Source organism: Bubalus bubalis, chromosome 17 (genome assembly GCF_019923935.1).
Source record: "Bubalus bubalis isolate 160015118507 breed Murrah chromosome 17, NDDB_SH_1, whole genome shotgun sequence".
NCBI lineage: Eukaryota > Metazoa > Chordata > Mammalia > Artiodactyla > Bovidae > Bubalus > Bubalus bubalis.
In genome coordinates this window covers 3,428,853-3,451,927 of record NC_059173.1, presented here as the reverse complement: position 1 = coordinate 3,451,927, position 23,075 = coordinate 3,428,853, and the positions used below count along the sequence as shown (strand labels likewise).

Here is a 23,075-nt window from a genome sequence, read left to right as displayed (position 1 = left end):
TTGCTCCCCGAAGTCTCATAAAAAGAAGGGGAAGATTTAGGATTCAAACCCAAGATCTTCTGATTCCCAGAGAGGAAGCACTCCTCCATGCCAGCGAAGGGTGCCAGCACCTTGCAACCCTCTCGGAGAGCTGAGAAGGTCAGGAGCAGAGGACAGGGCCCTGGGTCAGGAGATGAGGTCTGGGCTTCCCTACCCCTCAGACTGCCTGCCCCACAGCAGGAAGGGGAAAGGCTGTTAACTCCTGCAAGGGCCCCAGTTGGGTTGGCAGCAGCGGCCCCAAATCCATGGCAGGACAGGAGGCAGGCAAGGACCCCAGAGAGAAAAAGCCACTGTCCTGGAGATGATGGCTAGTCTTAGGGGACCTGGCCCCCCGCGACAAAGGCATCAGGCAAGCTCCCTCCCGGGTTGGCAGGAGAAGTCTGGCACCCTGGGTACCTGATCTTACAAGAAATCATTAGATAGTTCTCAGATGGGGTCACACGGCCCAGAGAGCTCAGGTGTCTCCTCCAAGGTCACACCGTGAGCTAAAGGTAAATTTGGGACTGCAACCCAGACTTCCTGCCCCACTGCGGTCCACCGGCCGCGGTCCACCGGCCTCGGCCCCCGGTGGGCACTCGCGCGCGCCCCCTCCCGCCCAGGTCCCCGCTTCAGGAGGGCGGAGGGGACCCGCCTCGGATGCTCCCGCGCCCAGCGCATCGCTCCCTGCTCCGCCCCCTGGGATTCTTTAAGAGGCGGGGCTTGGCCGCCACACGCGGCCCGGGCAAAAGGCTGGGACTCGACTCCGGCGGCGGCGGAGAACGCGTCGGTGCTCCATCTGCTGCGACAACCGCCGCACCCCGAGCCTGAGCCACGATGAGCGGCAGGGTCGGCGACCTGAGCCCCAAGCAGAAGGAGGCGCTGGCCAAGGTGAGCCTCGCCCCGGCTCGGGCGACGATGGCCGGCTGCTCCTCCGGCGGCGGCGGGGGGCCGGTGAAGGGGCTGGGCGGGAGGGGCGAGCGCGGGTCCGCGGGCGGCCGGCGGAGGGAGCGGCGACCGCCGCACTGAGCTGCCCGCGGCCGCCGACCCCCACACTCCCTGGCTCCCTCCGCCGGCCGAGGGGACCCCGGGGAAGTTTGGCCGCCCCGGCCCCATCCCTGGGCGAGTCCTCGGCGCTGCCACCTGGGAAAGAAGTGGTTGCTTGGGAGCCCACGGAGCCAGCTGGGGGTGGGGGGGTGGGGGTGGGCACAAAGGCAACGTTGATTCGCAGGCACTGGCAGCCGGGCCCCGGGGGCAGGGGCAGGGGCAGGGCCCCAGGTTCCCTCCCATTTCCGGGAGGCTTTCCTCTGGCAGAGGGGCAGTGAGTGGCACATGGAAGGGGCCTCCTCCCGAGGGCTCCTTGGGAGACTTGGATGGCTTCTGCTCTGGCCCCGAGGCTGTCTGCGACCTTGGGCACAAGCGGTCCTTCTCTGCTCGCTCCTTGAGGGAAGATATTGAGGAGTTTGGACGAGATGGTGGAAGGGGAGCACCTGCTGGTGCAAAGCCTGAGATCCTACCGGGGCCAGACTGAGTTGGGGTTAGTTTGAGCTGAGACCAGCCCCTCACCCCAACCCCAACTCCCCTGTCCTGCCCACCCAGCCGCTCCCCCACCCCCAACCTCCCTGGCTGGGGACTCCAGCTGATGCTTTTCAGTAGGTAAGCCTAGCTTTGCCTTGGTGCCTGGGCAGAGGAAGGGAATAGCAGTTTCGGAGCCCTACCCTCTCCCACCAGCTGCCCTTGGGGAGAGGAGAGAGTGGCCATTCTTGGAATCGACTGGGTCCAGCCTTAAGGGCTGGAGGCTCCACAGCTGGGCACTTTTCCACTGCTGAGAAACTGGGGGAGGAGGGTTGGCAGACACCTTCTGTCAGTAATAGTGGGGCTGTGGCATCAGCCCCATGAAGGTGTCGCCCGGGCGGGGCCTCCCCATCCCAGGAGGCTGGGGGGTAGGGAGGTTTCAGATATTACTGCTGACCTGCAGGGGAAACCAGGCGGAGAAGGGATTAGGTGGTGATTAAGCTAGGAACCGGGGACTGGGGAGGGTCCTTGGTAAGGGATGGCGGTACGCCAGAGTCCCTGGGGTTCTGGGAGCTGTCTGCCGGCTGGGATGGTTTCAGTCCCTGGCTGACCCCAGCAAGGGGCAGAGGTGGTGGGTCCTCATTGGTCCCTCTGTGGCTGCCCCGTAGGTCAGTGACTGGGAGCAGGAGGCTTGGGGACAGCACAGCACGTGGGGATGTGCTCACGGCCAGGGTCAGAGTGGTGGGATGTGGGCGTGGCCATCCTTGGGGTCACTGTCCAGCTCTTGTTTGGCGCTTGCCACCCTTTTCCCCTTTGTGGCTTCTGCCTGGAACTGCTCCCTCCACCTGGATTGCTGCCTCTGGAGTCCTTCAAGCTCAAATGCCATTATTATATGAAGTCATATGAGACCCCCCCCTTCCTGGCCCCAGTCAGAATCTAACTCTTCCCTCTGCCCCCCAGCACGTTGCTCGCATCCCGTCACTAAAGGGGGAGACCATGGTGGACAGAGTGCCTGCACTGGCCTGGGACAGACCGGGGGGTTTGCTCACCAGCTCTGCTGATTTCTAGCTGTTGACCTTGGGGCCGTCACTTAACCTCTCTGAGCTCTGATTCCTTCATCTGTAAAACAGGAGCAGTCATACCTCTAGGGACTCTGAGTGAAGAGTGAATCAGTGCCAAGTTCAGTGCTGGGCACACCAGAAATGCTTGGTAAACAGATGCCCTTACGGTGGCACACCCCAGGTTGTCTACCGTGACAGTTATCTAGGGACATGTCTGCCCATCGGCCACAAAGGAGTGTGTAAGTGCCCGCAGCCAGGCCGGGGTGGTGTCATACTTCCTGCCCACCTCCTCTTGCTACCCAGCTCCCACCAGCACAACCCACACAGGGTCCCGAGCCGCCCAGGTGCTTAGCCTGTGTCTGCAGAGTTGCCCCGTACTTAGCAGGAGCCCAGCGAAAGCCTCTATGGAGAGCCCTGGGCAGAGGGTGGTCAGGGTGGGACCTGCCGCTCACCTAGCCGCCTCTCGCTGCAGTTTCGAGAGAATGTCCAGGATGTGCTGCCCGCCCTGCCGAATCCAGACGACTATTTTCTCCTGCGCTGGCTCCGAGGTGAGGGGAGAGGGGCTGCAGGAGGGAGGCTGGGCCAGACGCTTGCTCTGGGTCACAGAAATGGCACCCTCTGGGAACCCTGCCCCTGGCGCTCTCAGAATCTGGAGGATTCAACCTTTAGAACCAAAAGGGTTCTTGATTATTAGATAATTTCAACCCTCCTGTTGGATAGTGTTGGATATTATTGGATAGATAATGACACTGAGGCTCAGAGAGGTGAGGTCACTTGCCCCAGGTCGCACAGTGTTGAGCTGCAGGCAGAGGACCGGAGCCCAGGTCGGCTGGCTCCCAGCCCTGTGCCCTGTCCGTCCACTGGATGAACACACTCTGCTGATGGATGTGAGGAAGCAGGTTGAGGAAACCCCGAGAAAGGCCCCACGCTGGTGGGAAGTTGGAAGCAGAGCCAAGTTCAGAACCAGAGTCTTGGCCGTGGGAGAGGCTGGCCCCTTCCGTGGGAACGGCAGGCTGCCTGCTGCCAGAGGTTCATGTATGTCAGGGAGGGGCAGAGTGCGTGGGGAAATACCATGGGTGGCATTCAGCCCGATCTAGGTTTACAAAACTCCCCTCAAGCCAGCATCTGGTTCCAGAGCCCTGAGATCTCTTCCAGCTTTGCCTGGCCTGTACCTGGGTCAGGAGTGAACCTCTGTCCTCGGCTTCTGTGTGGGAGAGCAGGACGAGATCGGGTGTCCTGCCTGCTGCAGGGTGGGCCATAACGGTGCTGTGCAGGTGCTGGTGAAATGTACACGTTTCTGCTAGCGTCGGGGTCCGGCTCAACCTTACGCTGCAACTCCTGAAAGCTTTTCTTTCTTCTCCTCTTCTGTGATTCAAGTCAGGTGCCACTCTCTCTCTCTCAATTCTTGTGACATATTTCTCTTTTTCTTCCTTTGTAGAAACTTTATTCCCAGACATAGAAATAATAGAGAACATTTTGCTGTGTTATTTTAGCAGAGATTAAATCAGGACCCAGAATCGTGGTGGTTTAGTTGCTAGGTCGTGTCCGACTCTTGTGACCCCACGGACTGCAGCCCGCCAGGCTCCTCTGTCCATGGGATTCTCCAGGCAAGAATACTGGAGTGGGGATACAGAGTTGTAGCCCCCAGTATTAAAGTTTTAAGTCCTGGCCGATTAGTTGTTTATAGACACAGACACGTGCGTCCCCTACGAGTCTTGGGACAGGTGGAGAGACATGTTTTTCTGTTTTAGTCCAGGAACTGAATAGCTGGGGCACTCTGGAGACGCTGCTAGCAGGCCTCCCCGCTCCGGACACGTGCCATCAGGAGAGCCCCCCTGGGGCTCTGTGTACCTCAGAAAGTGCCACTTGCCATTTCCCCCACCCCCAAAAAAGCTGTGAACCCCCCCTACCTGCGCCCACTCAGAGAGGGTGGGGGGCAGCGACGGGGGGTGGCGGTGGAGTCAGTCCAGAGTGGGAGGATATTCTGGTCCAGCCTTTACTGAAGGGCTGCAGCTAGAAGGGGGCTGGTGGGGAGAGTGGGCAGACAGCCTTTACTGAAGGGCCAGCTGCGTGAGGATCAGACACACCTCCCAGCTACCTTGAGGCTGGGAGATAGTGGTTTCAGAGAGCCGTTGAGGTGAACAGCATTGCAGCTCTCTTTTATCTAAGAGAAGCCGGCAGCTGGTTTCCCGGGCACCCCAACCCCCAACCCTGGGATAGCCCCTGTCCCTCTCTTTGTAGGAATAGAGGAGTGCGGTCATCCTCATTTGCCAGATGAGAAAATCGAGGCTCAGAGAGGGGAGGGCGCTTACCTGAGGCCACACAGCAAATGTGAAAGAGAATCAGGGCAGCAACCCCGGGCCCCTGGTCCTCAGACCAGCACCCTCTCGGGCAGCCGCAGCTGTCCACCCGCCTCTCCACCCGGCCAAGCTCCGCCTCTTCAAACGCAGGACGCATCTCCTCTGCACGTCATTCGTGCCCCACATTTTCCTGGGCAGGAGCTCAGGCCTGGTCAGACTCTACTGTGAATTTCAACTAGGGTTTTTTTGTCCGCTTACTTTTCTTTTCCTTTTTTGCCGTGCTGTGCAGCATGCAAGGATCTTAGTTCCCTGACCAGGAATCGAACCCGAGCCCTTGGCAGTGAAAGCTCAGAGTCCTAACCACTGGACTGCCAGGGAATTCCGCCCTGCCCCCCCACCTTTTTAAAAGAATCCTTTTTTCTTTCCCCTTTTCATCCTAAAGAAAACATTTGCAAGGCACCTGCCAGCCAGATGTCTTTCTCTAGCCTTAGGTGTGAGAGGGCTTCCCCGACACGGGCTCAGCTTTCTGCTGGCCCTCGGGCCCTCACACATCACTCTCTCCCTGACCACCCACCCTCCCCTCCCCAGTTCTGGGTACGCTAGTGAGGAGGAGGGTCAGATGGCAAGATAAAACCAGGAGGTGGAGGAAACCTGTGAGCCCGGCAGGGCAGGGCTGAGCCTCCTTATTTCCTAGGACTAGGAAGGGATGAAATAAGAACCCAGGACTCCAGCTCCCAGGCCCGTCTCTCTGGCCGTGCCCTAAGCTGTGCCCTGAGCTGCCCCCTGACCAAGGAGCAGAAGCCCCGGGGAGGCCTCAGGCCCGCAGTGCCAGAGGCAGTGGCAGCTTGGGGAGGGCCCTTGAAGACCCTGAATATTGGGCCTGAGCCACTAAGGGTTAACTAGAGAGATTCACTGAGATAAGGGGCTCACAATTCACCACCACTCCTGTTTCCCAGGAAGATGACTTCACAGTTGGGGGTTCCCTCCCTCGCCTGGAGGATTCCCACTTTCAGGTCCGACTGCGTCCCCCCGTCATGACAGTGTGGTGCCTTGTGTCTTCGAAGTGTTTTTTAGCTCATTGGGTGATTCAGCCAGAGATGCTGCAATATCTTGTCCAAGATCAAACAGGAAGAAGGCGGAAGGGCTGAGATGCAAACCCAGATCATATTCCTCTGATAGCTGCCCACCCCCCCACTGCCATGACGGCACCTGTAAGGGGACCATGAAAAGGAACTTCCCCAGAGCCAAGGCTGCTCGTTTCTGCAGGCGCAAGTCTGGCCCAAGTGACGGGTGTGGCTTTGGGCATATCTCTTGTTGCATCCTTTGGGTGCAGGAGAGTGGACTGTATTTCAGGGCAGCAGAGTCAGGGAATGTGCCCAGCCGCTCCCAGAGAGCAGTGATTAAGGGGCCGGTGGCGGTCCAGAGGGCAGCCTGTCTGGCCCAGGTCCCGGGGCTGTCAGCAGATCTGAATGTCGATGTGACCCACAGAGGACTTCGAGCTGGGAGGGGCAGTTCACAGGCCGCATGGCAAAATTGCCCACAATGTGGATCTCAGAGGCTCTTTAAGAAATGCAATGTGGCTGACCATAACAGGGTGAAATCTGATAGGGAGAGATCCAGAAAACCGCCTCTCAGCCTGTGGGAGAGAGGCTTCTCAGTAGCCCAGGTGAAAAGGATTTGGGGGTTTCAGTTGACGGGAAGCTGCACTTGAGTTAAGGACCTGGCCTCTTGCTGAGAAGGTTCTTAGGCTTCATTGGAGAAGGGTAGATAACACCTGTGCTCTGGCCCACACACATTAGGCGAGGCGCTGGGAAACTGGAAAACCTCCAAAGGGAAGTGGATGGACTTGACACCAAGCTATGCCGGATGGTTAAAGGATCCACGGATGGGCAGCATGTTGGCAGGCGGGGACTCAGGGTGGCAGCACAGAATTTGCTTGGAAGGGTTGTCATGTGGCTGAGGAAGCACCCCCTCCTTTCTGAGGGTCTCTGCTCAGAACAACAGTGAGGGCCAAGTGCATGTGGCTGCCTGGATTGTCTGGGAGCAGGTGGCCTTGGTGGGCAGAGAGGGGTTTGTGTTGAACCGTGAGCAGGACAGCACGTCGAGGTTTGTGCGTGAGATAGAGTTGACCCAGTTCAGTTCAGTTCAGTCGCTCTGTTGTGTCCAACTCTTTGTGACCCCATGGACTGCAGCACACCAGGCTTCCCTGTCCATCACCAACTCCCCGAGCTTGCTCAAGCTCATGTCCATTGAGTCAATGATGCCATCCAACCATCTCATCCTCTGTCATCCCCTTCTCCTCCTGCCCTCAGTCTTTCCCAGCATCAGGGTCTTTTCCAGTGAGTCAGTTCTTCTCATCAGATGGCCAAAGCATTGGAGCTTCAGCTTCAGCAGCAGTCCTTCCAATGAATATTCAGGACTGATCGCCTTTAGGATGGACTGGTTGGATCTCCTTGCTGTCCAAGGGACTCTCAAGAGTCTTCTCCAACACCACAGTTCAAAAGCATCAGTTCTTCAGCGCTGAACCGTTGAGCCAGGGGAACTCTGATTCTGAAACTTTCTGGGAATCCTGGGAGGAGGAGGGTCCTCTGTCCCCCTGGGGTATGCATGGGCCCTTTGATGAGTGGAGGCTCATCACCGCCACCCCCATCCTACTGGAATGTACTGCCAGTCCTGCCCCAGATTACCGGCAGCTGTGTTCATCTTTGAACCCAAGGTCAAGTTCTCAGCACTGAGTGTTAGACCCTGCAGGAGATTAGCTTTTTGGAAGGAGAAGGCTAAATGATAAGGGAGTCCAGGGTTCGCTTTTCCTGAGAGGAGATAAGATCCTTCACTTGATTGCATCCACTAGGAGAGAGCTCTTTTGACCCTGAACTTGCAGGGCTGCTCCCACTTGCCCTGAGCCTTGACCTGCTCTCCCTGCAAGCCCAGGGGTCGAGGTGCTCCCCAAACCCTCAGTGAACGTCCTCACCCCACCTCCACACGCAGGGAGATCTAAGAGTCCCCAGGGCCCCAGCACAGGAGCAGGACAGTCTGTTAGTCCTCAGTGCCCAAGCTACTGGCCTAATTGTTGTCCGTGTTTCCCTGTTACAGCAAGAAACTTCAACCTGCAGAAATCCGAGGCCATGCTCCGGAAGGTGAGACCCTTGGTTGCTTCTCTTCCTGCCCATTGGAATCACACCGTGCCCGGACTTCTGTCCACCTCTCCAACCCTGATCACAGCCTGTACTGCCTTATCCTGGGGGACAAAGTGCAGTCCCTTCCCAGGAAGCAGAGCTTTCCTAGTTCTGGGCCAACCAGGAATTACAATCTGTGCTGCTGAGACCTTGGAAACAGGCACTGCCTTCTCTTCCTGCCAGTGGCTTTCTCGTGACTTACCTGTGGTCCGTGGTCCGCTCGTGCTGTCACCCGTTGCTAGGTGCCTGTTAAGGGCAGCCCCCTCCCCTGCCCCGCTTTTTTAAAGTCCCGATTATGTGTTTGCAGCACGTGGAGTTCCGGAAACAAAAGGACATTGACAACATCATGAGCTGGCAGCCTCCAGAGGTGAGGACAGATTATCCCGCCCCACCCCACGTGAGGAGGTCGGTTACAGCCATAGCCTGTATCCTGCATCCACAGGACTGGGACCCTCAGATGAAAGGTCTGACAAGGCCGAAAGTTGACCGATGGCTCAGCGTGTAAAGAATCCGCCTGCAATGCAGGTGACAAAGGAGACTCAGGTTCTGTCCCTGAGTGGGGAAGATCCCCTGGAGGAGGAAATGGCAACCCACTCCAGTATTCTTGCATGGAGAAGGCCATGGACAGAGGAACCTGGTGGGCTACAGTCCATAGGGTCACAAAGAGTCAGACACGCCGGAGGGACTGCTGTAGGACAGTACAGTACCCCATGGGAGGGCTGTCAGGGCCAGAGTCCTGGGACTGTGGGCCTGGGGCCTTCAGAGGAAAGGTCTGACGATGCCGAGTCACTGAATGAGTATCCTTGGCACCCAGGGGAGGATAAACCCAGAGGAAGGCCCTGGACACAGGGAAGGGGTGGCTGCCCTGGGCCTGCTGACCAGGCGCCCCCCTCTGTCTTGGCCCAGGTGGTCCAGCAGTACCTTTCAGGGGGCATGTGCGGTTACGACTTGGAAGGCTCCCCCATCTGGTACGACATCATTGGTCCCCTGGACGCCAAGGGTCTGCTCCTCTCGGCCAGCAAGCAGGACTTGTTCAAGACCAAGATGCGGGACTGTGAGCTGCTGCTGCAGGAATGTGTCCGCCAGACCGAAAAGGTGAGGGGGCCGGCATGGCCGAAGAGGGGTTTGCCCAGTGGAGTCGGTCACGCCGGAGCCTGGATGTCACACATGGCTTGAAGTGCAGCCTCAGGGCTCAGGCCCTGATGTGTGGATTTCATTGACCAGTGAAATTACAGAGTTTTAGGGACTGACCTGTGTTTCCAGATTTCATCTTTTTTTTCCAAGTAAGGACTGAGAAACACTTACCAGCTATTATTGCCATAATTAAGCCCCAAACTATAGGGAGGGTGTTGTCTCAGAACAAGGGATAGAACTTCAGGACTTGCCTGGCAGTCCAGTGGTTAAGACTCCCTGCTTCCACTTCAGGGGGTGGGGGTTCAATCCCTGGTTGGGGAAGTTCAGCATGGTGCAGTCAGGAAAAAAAAAAAGAGACAGTCCTTTGATTTATTTTTCTTTCTTTCTCATTTTTTAATTTATGGAAGTATGATGATACATTTACAGGAGACTTAGAAAGTACAGAACAAAGTTAACTACAGTTTCTCTGTATATTGCAATTACTGTTTTAAGTAGATAAATTAAGATTTTTAGTTAGAATTTCAATATCAGACTCTTCAGAAACTAATAGAAAAGTAGAAGGATATGAATGGATGGATGGTTTAGTTGCTAAGTCGTGTCCAACTCTTGCGATCCCATGGACTGTAGCCTGCCAGGCTCCTCTGCCCATGGGATTCTCCAGGCAAGAATACTGGAGTGGGTTGCCATTTCCTTCTCCAGTAGAAGGATACAGTAGACGAAAAAGCACTATGAACCAATTCAACATAATTAAGATTTATACAGTTTCCACACAACAGCAGGATATGAATTCTATTCAAGTTCCCATAGACTATAAACCAGGAGACACTGGAACATATAAGGGACGTAAAACAAGGTGCAAAAATTTCATGGTATAAAGGTATTGAAATCATGCAGAGTCTGGTCTCTTTAACACTGTGGAATCTGTGTTAGAAATCAATATCAAAAAAGATTTGAAAACAACCCACATATTTTCAAGTGCAGTGTGACATTCATCACGAGAGATCTTTGACTCAGCCATTGCAAGAAGAGGCAGTCCTTTAAACTGAGCGAAGTAAAAGTATACTATGTTGTCGTTGCTTTTCTCCTGCTGCCTGGGCACCAGTGGAGTCTGTCGGGACCACCGTATCCTTGGATGATTATTTGGGTGCCGCTGGTGTCAGTGAGCTCAGATTCTCTGCTTGTCTAACTCAATTCAGACAGAGAGAAGGACAGCTGACTCTCTTACGGGAAAAAGACTGAAGAGCAAGCTGGAGCCGCCACGGTCTTCTCTCTTTCCCTCCTCCTCAGCCGTCGTAAACATGCAGTCAGACGATGTGATAGGTTTGGGGACATTTCAGCAGTGTCATCCACGGTCACTGAGCACCTAGTGTGTGCCGAGGCGTTGAGAGGAGCGTTAGATGGGGATGCCCCTTTAGGGCTCCTGTTGGCCGGAGAGCATCCGTGCCTGCGAGCTACGTGGCCGTGTGGAGTGCAGAGGAAAGGGAGCTGCAGAACCAGGTCAAGCTGCAGAACAGAAGGGGCCTCAGATGTCATCTTGGTCTACCCAGTCATTTTCTGGATGAGAGCAGGGCGATCTAGACGGGAAGGGGCCTTGTCTAGGCCACAGTTCCGGCCTGGGGGTAATTATCCTGATTTGGAAAACTCTAGGTCTGGCCCTGTCCAGATCTGGTTGCAGTGTGGGCACAAGGCACAATCAGTGTTTCCCCTGAACCGGGGTGGCCTTCGGTGTGTGTTTCTGGGGGCGGGGCCGTGTGATGTGACTTTCTGCTCTTGTCCCCCTGCAGTTGGGGAAGAAGATAGAGGCCACCACCCTGATCTATGACTGCGAGGGCCTGGGTCTCAAGCATCTCTGGAAGCCGGCTGTGGAGGCCTACGGGGAGGTGAGGGCCAGGGCTGGGGTGGGGTGGGAGGGTGAGAGATGGGGGTGCTCGGAGGCCCTGTGGGGTGGGGGAGGCTGGAGGAAGCAGAGCCTCTCTCCTTGGCGCAGAGTTCTGAGCCCGCTGAATTCTTTCCACAGTTTCTTTGCATGTTTGAGGAAAATTATCCCGAAACGCTGAAGCGTCTTTTTATCGTTAAAGGTAAGTTGGGCTACCTGTGATGAAGCCAAATGGGAAGGAGGGGCCGAAAATGTTCCTGGGACAAATTCAGGGGAGAATAAACATAGAATGAGCCAAAGGTCAGGGTGGCGGTCTTGGGACACGTTCCAAAGACTGACCTGTGACTATGCAGATGCCTTCATAATTCGCATGGCTTTTAGCATTTACCTCCTTGGAGCCTCCCAGCCTGGTGAGGAAGTTGGAGCATTCCACCTGTACAGATGGGCCAGCCGAACTTCACACAGGCTGCCTACGTGGGCTCCATGGTCCCGGGAGCGTGTGGCCCGACGCTGGTGGCCGTGATGGACGTGGTTAGGGATGCAGGGGGTCCTCACGTGGCAATGGTTAGGGATGCTCTGGGGCTCATGTGCCCTGGTCTCTATTGTAGCCCCCAAGCTGTTCCCTGTGGCCTACAACCTCGTCAAACCCTTCCTGAGTGAGGACACTCGTAAGAAGATCCAGGTCTTGGGAGGTGAGTAGCCCATTCTCTCTGAACCATGGCTGCGTGGCAGCACCCCCGCCGGGAATGGCGTCATAGGGAAGGCCCGAGCCGCCAGGGCCAAGGCTCCCTCTTCTGGTTGGGGCGCAGTGGCACCCCGGAAGCAGGCTGGGCCCCAGCAAGGGGCTTCTTCCTCTTTGTTTTCATGAGAACTCTTCCTGTGATGCTCTGGGGGATCAAAGGTGGATGAAGTGGCAGCCCTCATTCTCAGTGAGCTTGCAATGAAACAGAACAGGGCCCTTTAAGAGAAAGCTGGGCCACAAGCCAGAAGAGGCCCTGGACGCGGCCGAGCAGGGGGTCCCAGGAGCAGAGCCAGCCGCGTTGCCCAGGCTCCTGCTGTGCACCCAGCCCTGGACTCGATAGGTGTCAAGGCCACAGAGGGAAGACAGAGTCCCTTAAAGAGCTGGTGGCCTCTCGGGAAAGGGAGAGACAAACAGCTGTATCAAGCGTGAGCATGCGTGTGTGCTCAATCGCGTCCGACTCGGTGAGACCCCATGAACCGCAGCCCACCAGGCTCCTCTGTCCATGGGATTCTCCAGGCAAGAATACTGAAGTGGGTTGCCACTTCCTTGTCCAGGGGATCTTCCCAACCCAGGGATCGAACCCACATCTCCTGCGTTTCCGGCATTGGCAGGTGGATTCTTTACCACTGAGCCACCTGGGTAAAACCACAGCAGGGTGTGACGTTACATGTAAAAGGGAGGAGCCCATGGGAACACTGAATGGGGCACTCAGCCTGCCCAGCCTGGGTAGGGGCGATGCCTCCCTCAGCTACGAGCTATGGAGTGAGTCAGGCGGCTGGATAAAGCGAGGCAGCAAGCCGTTGGGCAGAGAGAAGGGCGCTTAGCAAAGACTTTGCACACTGTGGCAAAGGTGGCTATAGCGTGCACCCAGGGTGGAGCAAGAGATGATGTGGGAAGGGAGCCGGGTGCCAGGAGCTGGATGGCAGAGAACCCAGGGCACTGGCACTGACTCTGGCAGGCTCCTGGGCACTGGAGAGGAGTTCTAATCGGGGGGCGGGGTAGGTGCCAAGATCTGATTCTCTGTTGATTGTGAGGAACGAGATACCATTTTTGCACACCACAGCCAAAGTCCACACGCCTGGAGTTGAAAGGCTGAGCAGGGCTGGGGACGGTAGGGACAGAGAGGAGGATGGATTTCAGACTTCTGTAGGAGGTGGAACTCAATTGGCTGGAGATAGGAAGGGAGAAAGATAAATCTAGAATGGCTCCCTGGGGTCTGGCACGAGTGACCGAGCATTGCAATCACTTCCACTGGGGAATAATACAACCAGAAGGAAAAGCTCCAGGTTGAATTTGAGGAGACTGTGAGATGTACAGATGTTGGGGAGGCCTGGGCCTAAAGCTTAGGGACAGACTCCAGTTAGGAGATCTGGGACTTTTCAGAAAGAGGGTCAACCCTGAATATTCACTGGAAAGACTGATGCTGAAGCTCTAGTACTCTGGCCATCTGATCCGAAGAGCTGACTCATTGGAAAAGACCCTGATGCTGGGAAAGATTGAAGTCAAAAGAAGGGGGTGACAGATGATGAGATGGTTAAATAGCATCACTGACTCAATGGACATGAATCTGAGCAAACTCTGGGAGATGGTGGAGGACAGGGAAACCGGGTGTGCGGCAGTCCACGGGGTTGCAAAGAGTTGGACACGACATAGCGATGGAAGAACAACAAAGACAAAGGCAGATGAGACCTTGAGAAGGAGATGAGACTGCCCGCAGAACAGAGGCTGATGCATGGGGGATATCAAGGCTCGAGGGCAGGCAGAGAAAGAGGAGCTCGCCAGGGAGATGGAGAAGTGGTTGGCGGGGAAGCCGGTGGACGTCGGGCCAAGGGAAAGCCAAGAGGGAAGATGCTCGGGAATCAAGGCAGCCAGGGACAAGCAGGGGGCGAGTCTGGCTGGAGCATGACGTGGAGTGGTGGGAGAAAAGCCTAGAAAAGTAGATCGGCTTCATGGGTGGCTTAAGGCCACCTGTGGAGTTGAATTTGCTGCTGCTGCTGCTGCTAAGGTGCGTCAGTCGTGTCCGACTCTGTGTGACCCCATAGACGGCAGCCCACCAGGCTCTGCCGTCCCTGGGATTCTCCAGGCAAGAACATTGGAGTGGGTTGCCATTTCCTTCTCCAGTGCAAGAAAGTGAAAAGTGAAAGTCGCTCAGTTGTGTCCGACGCTTGGTGACCCCATGGACTGCAGCCTACCAGGCTCCTCCGTCCATGGGATTTTTCCAGACAAGTGTACTGGAGTGGGTTGCCATTGCCTTCTCCGGAGTTGAACTTGAGGGGGAGGAAAGGGAATTAATTCTGAAGGCTTCTGAATGCTCACCTTCAGGCACCACATTGAATGTGGAGGTTTTGCAAACACGGGCTGAGGCCTGGGTGTGGCGTGAAGCAGTCTGGAGGGCACAGGACCTCTGGCTGTTGGTGCTGGCTCTGGCGCAACGAGTGCTGTCCTTATTGCCTCAGTTCCTGTCTGTAAGATGGGAAGAATGCTCCTGGCCAGATTCCAACCCTCCAGCTGAGCTGGGGGAAGAAAAAGTCTGAGCGAAAGGCTCTTGATGAGTTTTGGCTCTTCTGTGGCTGCCGCCCACCACGTGCGTGAGCCCAGCTCGGGTTCCTGGCAGCGGCCGCGGAGGAGGTTCAGTATGTTCCCACCCACACCTGAAACCCTTTCAGCTGAACCCGCCTTGGGCTGGGAAGGCACAGATCTTCAACAGAGACGAGGCAGAAATTCGCCCCAGGCTGCAGCTTAGCACAGATGGAAGCACCCCGAGACGGGGCACCGCAAGACTGGGCACCCCGAGGCCGGGCACAGGGCCCTGGAGTCGCTTAGTCACAGGTCTCTAGATCCCTGCGGGCTGGGAGCCCCTGGACTGTGCTCATGGGTTTCCAGGCCGCACCAGCCACACAGGATGCTGCAGGTACCCTGTGACTCGGAGCTGCTGCCTGTGTCTGGTGTCTGTAGTTAGCACAGAGAGGTTCCCAGGATCAAAACACTGTCCTTTGGCTGACACTCGTTTAGGAATCTGAAATGGCAGAGAAGTGGATCTCAGCCTTTGTTGCACTTGAGGCCAACTCTCCTACCAGGAAAGGGTTTGATTACTAAAATAAGAGAAAAAAAAAAAAACACCCTAAATCACCGGTTGCCAGACAGCCTAAACAAGAGCAGAAGTGAAAGTGTGCCTGGGGGTAAAGCCAAGGGAGCTCTCTTAAGAGGTTAGTCTACAGTGACGCATTCATTCAGTCATGATTGAGCACAGAGGGTGATGGGGGACGAGACCCCCGGTCGGGCCCTCACGTCGGTCTAACCAGGGCAGAGCGCGTTGACTCAGCCCCTCCTGCCTGACGCACGTGCCATGCCCTCTGCATGGAATGCCCTTCCCTTTCTTTGTTCCTTCCTGCTTGCCCTTCAGACGTTTGTGTCCCTTTCCTGGGAGTAATGATACACTCTCCTAAGGATAGGGCACTTTACAGTTTAGGACAAAGACCTCCTTAAGTGCTTAGTTCACTTCCCTCCCACCATGATCTTGCAAGGCAGCAGGAGGACCTAGGCTCAGAGCAAAGTGGCTTGCTTCAGGTTGACCAGCTGGCCAGAGGCCATGGGGACATGACTCTGCTCTTGTTTCCTGGTACAGCATAGGGCAGTCCTCTGGGTGATGGCCCATCTTGAACCTCCTGCAGAGCTGTGTGCACGTCCTGTGCTCCCAAGGCCCGTGTTTGGTGTGCGGGGGCGGACGGGTTTTGTTCTGCCTCTTGTGTGTAGACTGCCTGGGCTATGATGAAATCCTGCCTAGTGCTGATCCTCTTTTTTTTTCTCCTTCCTTCCCTCTCCTGCCAGCAAACTGGAAGGAGGTTTTGCTGAAATATATCAGCCCTGACCAGTTGCCTGTGGAGTATGGGGGCACCATGACTGACCCTGATGGAAACCCCAAATGTAAATCCAAGGTATGTGCTTCCCTGGGGGGACTGGAGGTAACCGGGGAATCCCTGGCTCCAGTGCTTGTTCCAGCTCATTCCATGCCCCACTTCTAGATCAACTACGGGGGTGACATCCCCAAGAAGTATTACGTGCGGGACCAGGTGAAGCAGCAGTATGAGCACAGTGTGCAAATTTCCCGGGGCTCCTCCCACCAAGTGGAGTATGAGATCCTCTTCCCGGGCTGTGTCCTCAGGTAAAGTCCTGGACCCTCCCAGGAGACTGGAGCTTGCCACCCTAGGTGGCGGTCGGAGGGCTGGGGTGGGAGAAGCCTTGGTGACAGGACCCTAGAGAGGGCACATGCAGATGGAGTCATGTCTGAGTGCGTGGTTGTCCCCTGCAGGTGGCAGTTCATGTCGGATGGTTCGGACATCGGTTTTGGGATTTTCCTGAAGACCAAGATGGGGGAGCGGCAGCGGGCCGGGGAGATGAGGGAGGTGCTGCCCAGCCAGCGCTACAACGCCCACCTGGTGCCCGAGGACGGGAGCCTCACCTGCAGCGATCCTGGCATCTGTGAGTCTCTAAAAGCCCCTGCTCTAGCTTCTGCCTGTGAGGTCCCTCTTTCTCCCTGGATTTCAGCTCACAGACGGTTAGCACTAGAAGCAGAATGCCATCAGTTCCACCCTCTCTTGCTAGGATGGAGGGGTGAGAGGGCAGGCTCAAGGTGACCCAGCTGGTTAACAGCAGGGTAGGACTCTGACCTGATGCTCCCAGGTAAAGGTGAGTTACAGTGCTGGGTGATTGCAAGGGTTCAGAACACCTGCTCTCTGGTTCCAGGTCTCCCTGGGGCTGTGACTGCCGCTATCAGACGTTTCCGGGGGATGCCCCTTCCCCAGACATCAGCGAGGCAGAACAGTTTGGGCAGGTGCAGGGATCACAGGGTGAGCAGAACCCAGCCTTGACTCTGCTGAGCTTCACTCATCTCCAGCTTGATCAAAAAGTGACCACAGAACATGAACAGGAAGTTTACTCAAGAGGAATAAAAATGGTAAATTGGCATGGGAAAAGGTGCTTAACCTCACTTAGCTTTGCAATATTGGTCAAATTCCCTTTGACTCAGCAATTCTACATCTGAAAATTTATCCTACAGAAATATTTATACAATGACACAAAGATACAGGTACACAGATGTTCCTAGCAGTTTGGGATACTGACAATAAGTTAAATGGCTTTATTAAATAAATTATGGTCTGTCTATACAGTAGAACATAATATCACATTAAAGAGAATAAAGTGATGTATAAGATATCTGAAACTGAAAATGAAGTCACTCAGTCGTGTCTGACTCTTTGCAACCCCATGGGAGCCTGTAGCCCACCAGGCTCCTCTGTCCATGGGATTTTCCAGGCAAGAGTAGGTTGCCATTTCTTTCTCCAGGGGATCTTCCCAACCCAGGAATCAAACCCAGGTCTCCTGCATTGCAGGCAGACTCTTAACATGTTAAAAAAAAAATAAGGCATGAGACATACCATATATGGTATGTCCTCACTTTGACTAAAATAAAAAGTCAAAAGAAGTCTGCGGATTCTATGCTAACGCTAGTGGTGGGTATCTCTGGGAACTTAAGAAAACATAGAGGGCTTATGTTTTTTCTATACTGGTTCTGCAAATACAGTTTATGTTACAAAGAACATGTACTATATTTCTAGGCAGAAAAATCACACATACACACACAGAAAACCCCCCTCAAATCTCCAGTTTCTTCTGTCTGAGCCGAGGAGCCAGGCATGGAAAATCAGTAAGGGCTTTGTCATCAAGCTGCAATAGACTTGACCACTGACTAGTCCTTAGGCCAGTGACTTGGCCTCCCTGAGCTTCAGTCCCCCGATTGCTCCAACAGGGATCAGATTCTCTACCTCATGGGGACACCTGATGATGAAATGTGATCAGGTCTGTGCAGCACTTAGCATCATACCTGCTGTACGGCACTCAGCACACCCTGGCCACCATTATTATTTATTAGGGCAAGACCCGGAGGAGATAGTGCCGGAGAGGGGAGAAGCCCTGCACCCTGTTTCCATGGCAACACCACCACTTCTGAACTAGTCCCACAGATGTCTCTGTCTCTGTACTTGTCCACACCACCGCCCAAACCTCAGATCCGTGTCCTCCCCCGCAGCCCAGGCAACCTCAGTCTCTACCGCCCCCTCCTCACAGATGCTCTGTGGTCTGGCTCCCCGGGGAGGAGAGCTATGCTTGTTAGCGAGCTGCTGGGTCCTGAGGGAGAAGGCGGTATACCTTGCATCAGGCATCAGGTGAGCGCCAGCCCAGACACTCTCGTCCTCGGGGCGTAAAGCACTTCATCCATGCAAGCCCGAGCTTCTTTATTTTAAAGGACAGGGAAGCTGAGGTATAGAGGTATACTGTCCCACAGTGTAGTGTGTGTAGACACCAAGAGTCAGATACAGGCAAGAACTGGGGCAGGATCTCGTGACCACAGACTACCCTAGAGATGGTCACGTGACAGAGGAGAGAGCACGGTCCCAGACCCAGGAAGTAATTGGCCCAGCCCAGGAGCAGAGCCCAGCCCATTTTCCATCACTGCCCACTGCCTCTCTCTAGTACCACGTAGGACCATGAACTCTTTAACATAATCAGGCTTAGGTTTGCAAGTCCCAGATTTTAGTTCCTTGTGGATACATTGTCAGATGGAGTGTTTACCTGCCTGTGGGGCCTTGACTGGGAGCTTTTTATCGTCCGTTCTCAGGAGGCACAGAGCCCCAGCATCCACGCCCCCTGCCCAGGTTTAAAGACAGTGTGGTGGGGTCAGCTGCTGCCCGGGCCATGGCCGAGGTTAGAGCTGAGCCTCTGAGAACCCGATGTTAGGTTACAAGCTCACCTGTGGGAGGTGATGCCTTGGGGGAACCAGGCAACCCTTTGTAAAGTAGAGCATAACCACCCAGTGGAGAAATTACAGCTCTGAGTCCAATGGTAGGAGCCCACGAACCCTCCCTGGGCTGTGCCGGTCATTTCCCAAGTATACTCAAAGTTTGAACTAATTCCACTTTGTTTTCCTCCCAACTAATATATCCTGAGGCCCTGAGTGTAGAGTACTTGTCTAGGAAAGAATAAGATTCAGGAAAAAAAAAAGATCTGAACTCTGTCTGCCGGGAGTGTGCAGTGTGGTCAGAGAGCTGAAACATGTAGGGAGGTTAAACAGCTCAGCCGGGTACCAGGAGACCTGGTTCTGAGTCCAGCTTTGCAAGTAACCCTCCAGGTGTTTTGAGCAACTGCCTCTAAGTAATTAGATTTTCCTCTTTTTTTCCTTAAAATGAGGGGAGTAGGCTAGAGCAGGAGATCTTAATCTGGCTTTTAAATCTTAAAGACAAACCATCTCCCTTTTATAATAGTATCTAATGTCTCCTCTACTATCCTGAAATAAAATTCATACATATTATAACCCACCTACACACATAACTAAAAATTTAATACACTCTCCTATCTGGAATACAGGGTTTCCCTAGTGGCCCAGACATTAAAAAGAGACTGTCTGCAATGCAGTAGACCTGGGTTCGATCCCTGTTGGAAAGATCCCCTGGAGAAGGGAATGGCTACTCACTCCAGTATTCTTGCCTGGAGAATTCTATGGGCAGAGGAGCCTAGTGGGCTACAGTCTATGGGGTTGCATAGAATTGGACATGACTGAGCAACTAACCAGAGAAGGCAATGGCAACCCACTCCAGTACTCTTGCCTGGAAAATCCCATGGACAGAGGAGCCTGGTAGGCTACAGTCCATAGGGTCGCTAAGAGTCGGACATGACTGAGCGACTTCACTTTCACTTTTCACTGTCATGCACTGGAGAAGGAAATGGCAACCCACTCCAGTGTTCTTGCCTGGAGAATCCCAGGGACGGGGGAGCCTGGTGGGCTGCCATCTATGGGGTCGCACAAGGTCGGACACAACTGAAGCGGCTTAACAGCAGCAGCAGCAGAGCAACTAACACTGTCATTTTAATCTGGAATATAAAAGAGAAATTAAAGGACACTAATTGAGACTCTTTCACGAATGAGAGGGCACGGTTACCCCCAGCACCTATCTTCAGAATGGTAACTTTCCTACTGGGAACCACTGCCCCAGAGGGTCCATGATGGGCTCTGTGGGATCTGAAATTGTATGCTGTGATTCTCAAGGGGATCAGTTCCCCTACAAAAGTGAAGAAGCCCTAGCCTGGAGGATCTCTGGGGCCTCTACGAGTCTGTGAGTACATAATTAGTGTCAAAATGAACCACTGCAATTCATGACCTCCACTTCCCTCAGGCCTGGGCCTAAGAACAGCCCTTTGCTTGTTTCTGAGGGCAGAATGTCATGCTAGGCAGAGTCATCTCAGCCCTGGTGCTTGGTCCAAGGAGCTCAAAGACTTCTAGCATGACTGACTCTGGTTGCTAAGGCTCTGTCATCCAGGGCAGAGAGGAAGTTTCCTTCTTTCCAGAGGCACCATTGGTCCTGAAGAACTCTGGCACAGAGAGAAAATTGATGACTGTTATTACTCAGTCCATACCGTGAAGAAAAGGGTGGGTGGTATGTCTACCCTTGGTTTCAACTATGCATTTTATCCAGGGTCAGAAAAGGGGAAGATTACATCTCAGGATTAAATACACAGGGTATTTTTTGGCTGGGAAAAGTGAGAGAAGACAAGGATGCAGAAAGAGCAGAGCTAGTGTTTTTGTTTTCCCACCCTGTTCTTTGGAAGGGGTGTTTGACTGGAATGGAACAACTCAAAAAAAGAAGGGTTAGATTAAAAGCAGTCTGTTTGTTGGCCAAGGCTTGGAAGCCTTCTCTGCCAACTGCATGCCCATTTTCTCTCTCCCAAAGAAATCACTAACAGGTCTTGTGAATTATCCTACCAAATATTTTCCATCCCTTTAGGAGCATTACATGTCTCCATAATATATAGGACATGTGCCCACACATACACATTCATAGGAATTAACATCTGTCATTCAGTGTATATTTGAAGGAGTTTTGACACTGTAAAATTTGTCAGTGTAGGTGGGCCAAATAACAAAGACAAAAAAAAATTTTTTTTACATATATTAACAAAAAGGGCTTCCCCAGTGGCTCAGCGGTAACAAATCCACCTGCAATGCAGGAGACGTGGGTTCAATCCCTGGGTCGGGAAGATCCCCTGGAGGAGGGCATGGCAGCCCACTCCAGTAATCCTGCCTGGAGAATCCCATGGACTGAGGAGCCTGGTGGGCTACAGTCCATAGGGTCACAGAGCTGGATATGTCTAAGCAGCTAAGCACTCACCGATACTAACAAAAATGTTGTAAACAGTCTACAGACTATTCTGCAGTTTGCTTTTTTGGCCTAAGGATATATTGTCAACAGTTTCCCTGGTTAATTCTCATGAAGCTCACCTCCTTTTTATCCAGTATAGTATTTCAATAAAATCTTTTAAAGCAGTTCTCCTTTGAACATTTTAGTTTTCCTCATCTTTTATGATTACAAATAGGGGTGCATTGAGCATCTTTGTCCATTTATCTTTCTGTGGGATAAATTTCTGGTTCAAAAAGTTTGCCTAAAAAAAAGGTTGCCTATTTTACTTTTTTCAGAAAATGAACAGGACTGGGCTTTCCAGGGCCCAAGTCAGGCAGCAGTGCAGACCAGAGGGAAATTCCAGCTCCATCCCTTCCTCACATGTGACATAGTGACTTCCTTTTTCTATAAACAAGACTAAAGTTGAACTCAAGAGTTACCATGAATAATATAGATTGCCAACCCTTTCCTGAGTCACAGGAATAGCCGTTGTTACCATTACTATCATTATTTTAACAAGTACTGCTGCTACTAACTCTGTTCCCCCCCTTTCAAGACCCAGTTCAAGCTCTAACTCCTTTAAAAAGCTTTTCTCATGATTTCAGTCTATAGGCCCCCTCCTTCCAAGCTGTTAACAGATGTGACTGTCTCTGCCACTTATCTGGCACTTGGCATGTTCTTTTTTTTTTTCCCTCTTCATGAACATCTTGTAACCCACCTAGACTGGGTTTCAGAAGGTTAAGGACCATTGCTTACGCCACCTTCATCCTCATTACCTACCACACTGACTCGCTCAGTCAACAAATATCGCTGTCTCTAAGCTCTGTGGGGCTGCCTGAGTGTCTGTCTTTTTGCCTCCCCTCAGATGTCCTGCGGTTTGACAACACCTACAGTTTCATTCACGCAAAGAAGGTCAGTTTCACCGTGGAGGTCCTGCTTCCAGACAAAGCCTCAGAAGAGAAGATGCAACAGTTGGGGGCAGTCACCCCAAAGTAATGCCTCCCCCCACAGCAGGCCTGGCTCCCTCAGTGTCTCCCCATCAGTTTCTGCCCCTTGTAATGGTCATTTCCCCAGCACTCAGACACCCAGAAAAACTGGGCTAGAAGAAGGACCTTGGAGCTGGATCTGGGGAGCCTTCATTTGAGAATAAGAAAGACTGGGAGAGTAGCTGGAGTGGGTCTCCTTGCCTCTCATATTACTAAGGAGTCCCAGGGGTTGGGCACCGAGATAGTATCTGCCTTGTAAACTGTGCCAACTTCACCTGTCCAGTGTCAGCTGAGACAGGAAGGCAGGTGCCATGGGGTGGCAGGGAAGACATTAGGAAAAAGGGGAGAGATTGAGACCTAACACTTAAGGGAAGCCAGCTGCAGGGGGTGGGAACTTGCTCCCAAATGAACATGTAAATCTAGATGGTAATGAGGAATAGCAAGGCAGCCAGTTTCTAGAGTTATGGTGGGGGTTCTGAGGCTCTTCTGCCCTTTGTCTCCGAGGCTGGGCTCTTTTGGCTTTTCCCAGGTCTTGGACAGTGGCCTGAATCAGCACAGATCTTCCCCTTTAATGGTGAGAGGCAGGCCTCTCCCTCACCTCGAGGAATCCAGCAACCCCTGGGTCCCGCTGGCTGCCTCTTTGATTACTAATGATTGTCAGTGACTCAGAGCTTCCTGGGACGGTGAGCTTTGGTACCCAGCCACTGTCCTCAGATGCAAACAGAGCGCAGGGAAGTCACCTCCCGAGATCCCAGCTCTGGGAAGTGCCAGAGAGGCTGGTGGTGGGAGCGAGTTCGGAGGCTTCCACCCCTATTTTTAGTGCCGCCAGGCTTTCATCAATTAACTCTCCATTTGAGCACCCCACCCAAAAGTGACAGCTGGGATCAAGGCAGTGAGGGCGCTGAATCTCCCAGGCTGCCCGACAGCCCACTTCCTCACTGACCTGAGCGAGGCCTTAGCAGTCCCGTCTCTGGGAGGCACATGGTGGGTGCCGCGGGTTCTTGGTGCCTGCTGGGGAGGCTTCCACGGCAGGGGCTCAGGGC

At 53.9% G+C, this 23,075-nt stretch overlaps 1 protein-coding gene across 4 annotated transcripts; it reads left to right on the top strand.

The window, feature by feature from the left end:
* Window positions 1-727: 727 nt before the first annotated feature.
* SEC14L2 (SEC14 like lipid binding 2) lies at window positions 728-22,213 on the top strand. 4 transcript variants are annotated; one of them, XM_006069822.4, is made up of 12 exons: window positions 728-906; window positions 3,064-3,139; window positions 7,985-8,028; window positions 8,375-8,434; window positions 8,974-9,162; window positions 10,986-11,081; window positions 11,219-11,279; window positions 11,686-11,769; window positions 15,648-15,754; window positions 15,842-15,981; window positions 16,129-16,298; window positions 16,563-16,864. In XM_006069822.4, the coding sequence occupies exons 1-12, from the start codon at window positions 853-855 to the stop codon at window positions 16,685-16,687; spliced, it is 1,206 nt and encodes a 401-aa protein (XP_006069884.1). In that variant the 5' UTR covers window positions 728-852; the 3' UTR covers window positions 16,688-16,864. The 4 variants fall into 4 exon arrangements, with proteins under 4 accessions (XP_006069884.1, XP_006069883.1, XP_006069885.1 ...); XM_006069821.4 differs by lacking the exon at window positions 16,563-16,864 and adding an exon at window positions 21,912-22,213 and having other exon boundaries at window positions 739-906; XM_006069823.4 differs by lacking the exons at window positions 728-906; window positions 16,563-16,864 and adding exons at window positions 1,305-1,552; window positions 21,912-22,213.
* The last annotated feature ends 862 nt before the right edge of the window (window positions 22,214-23,075 follow it).

What these genes read in the sequence shown, in the direction of transcription:
- SEC14L2 (XM_006069821.4), top strand. Translation starts at nt 853, where the DNA reads ATGAGCGGCAGGGTCGGCGACCTGAGCCCCAAGCAGAAGGAGGCGCTG. An exon ending in CCGAGGCCATGCTCCGGAAG is followed by an intron (nt 8,029 to 8,374) that starts GTGAGACCCTTG and finishes ATGTGTTTGCAG; the next exon opens with CACGTGGAGTTCCGGAAACA. An exon ending in GCGTCTTTTTATCGTTAAAG is followed by an intron (nt 11,280 to 11,685) that starts GTAAGTTGGGCT and finishes TCTCTATTGTAG; the next exon opens with CCCCCAAGCTGTTCCCTGTG.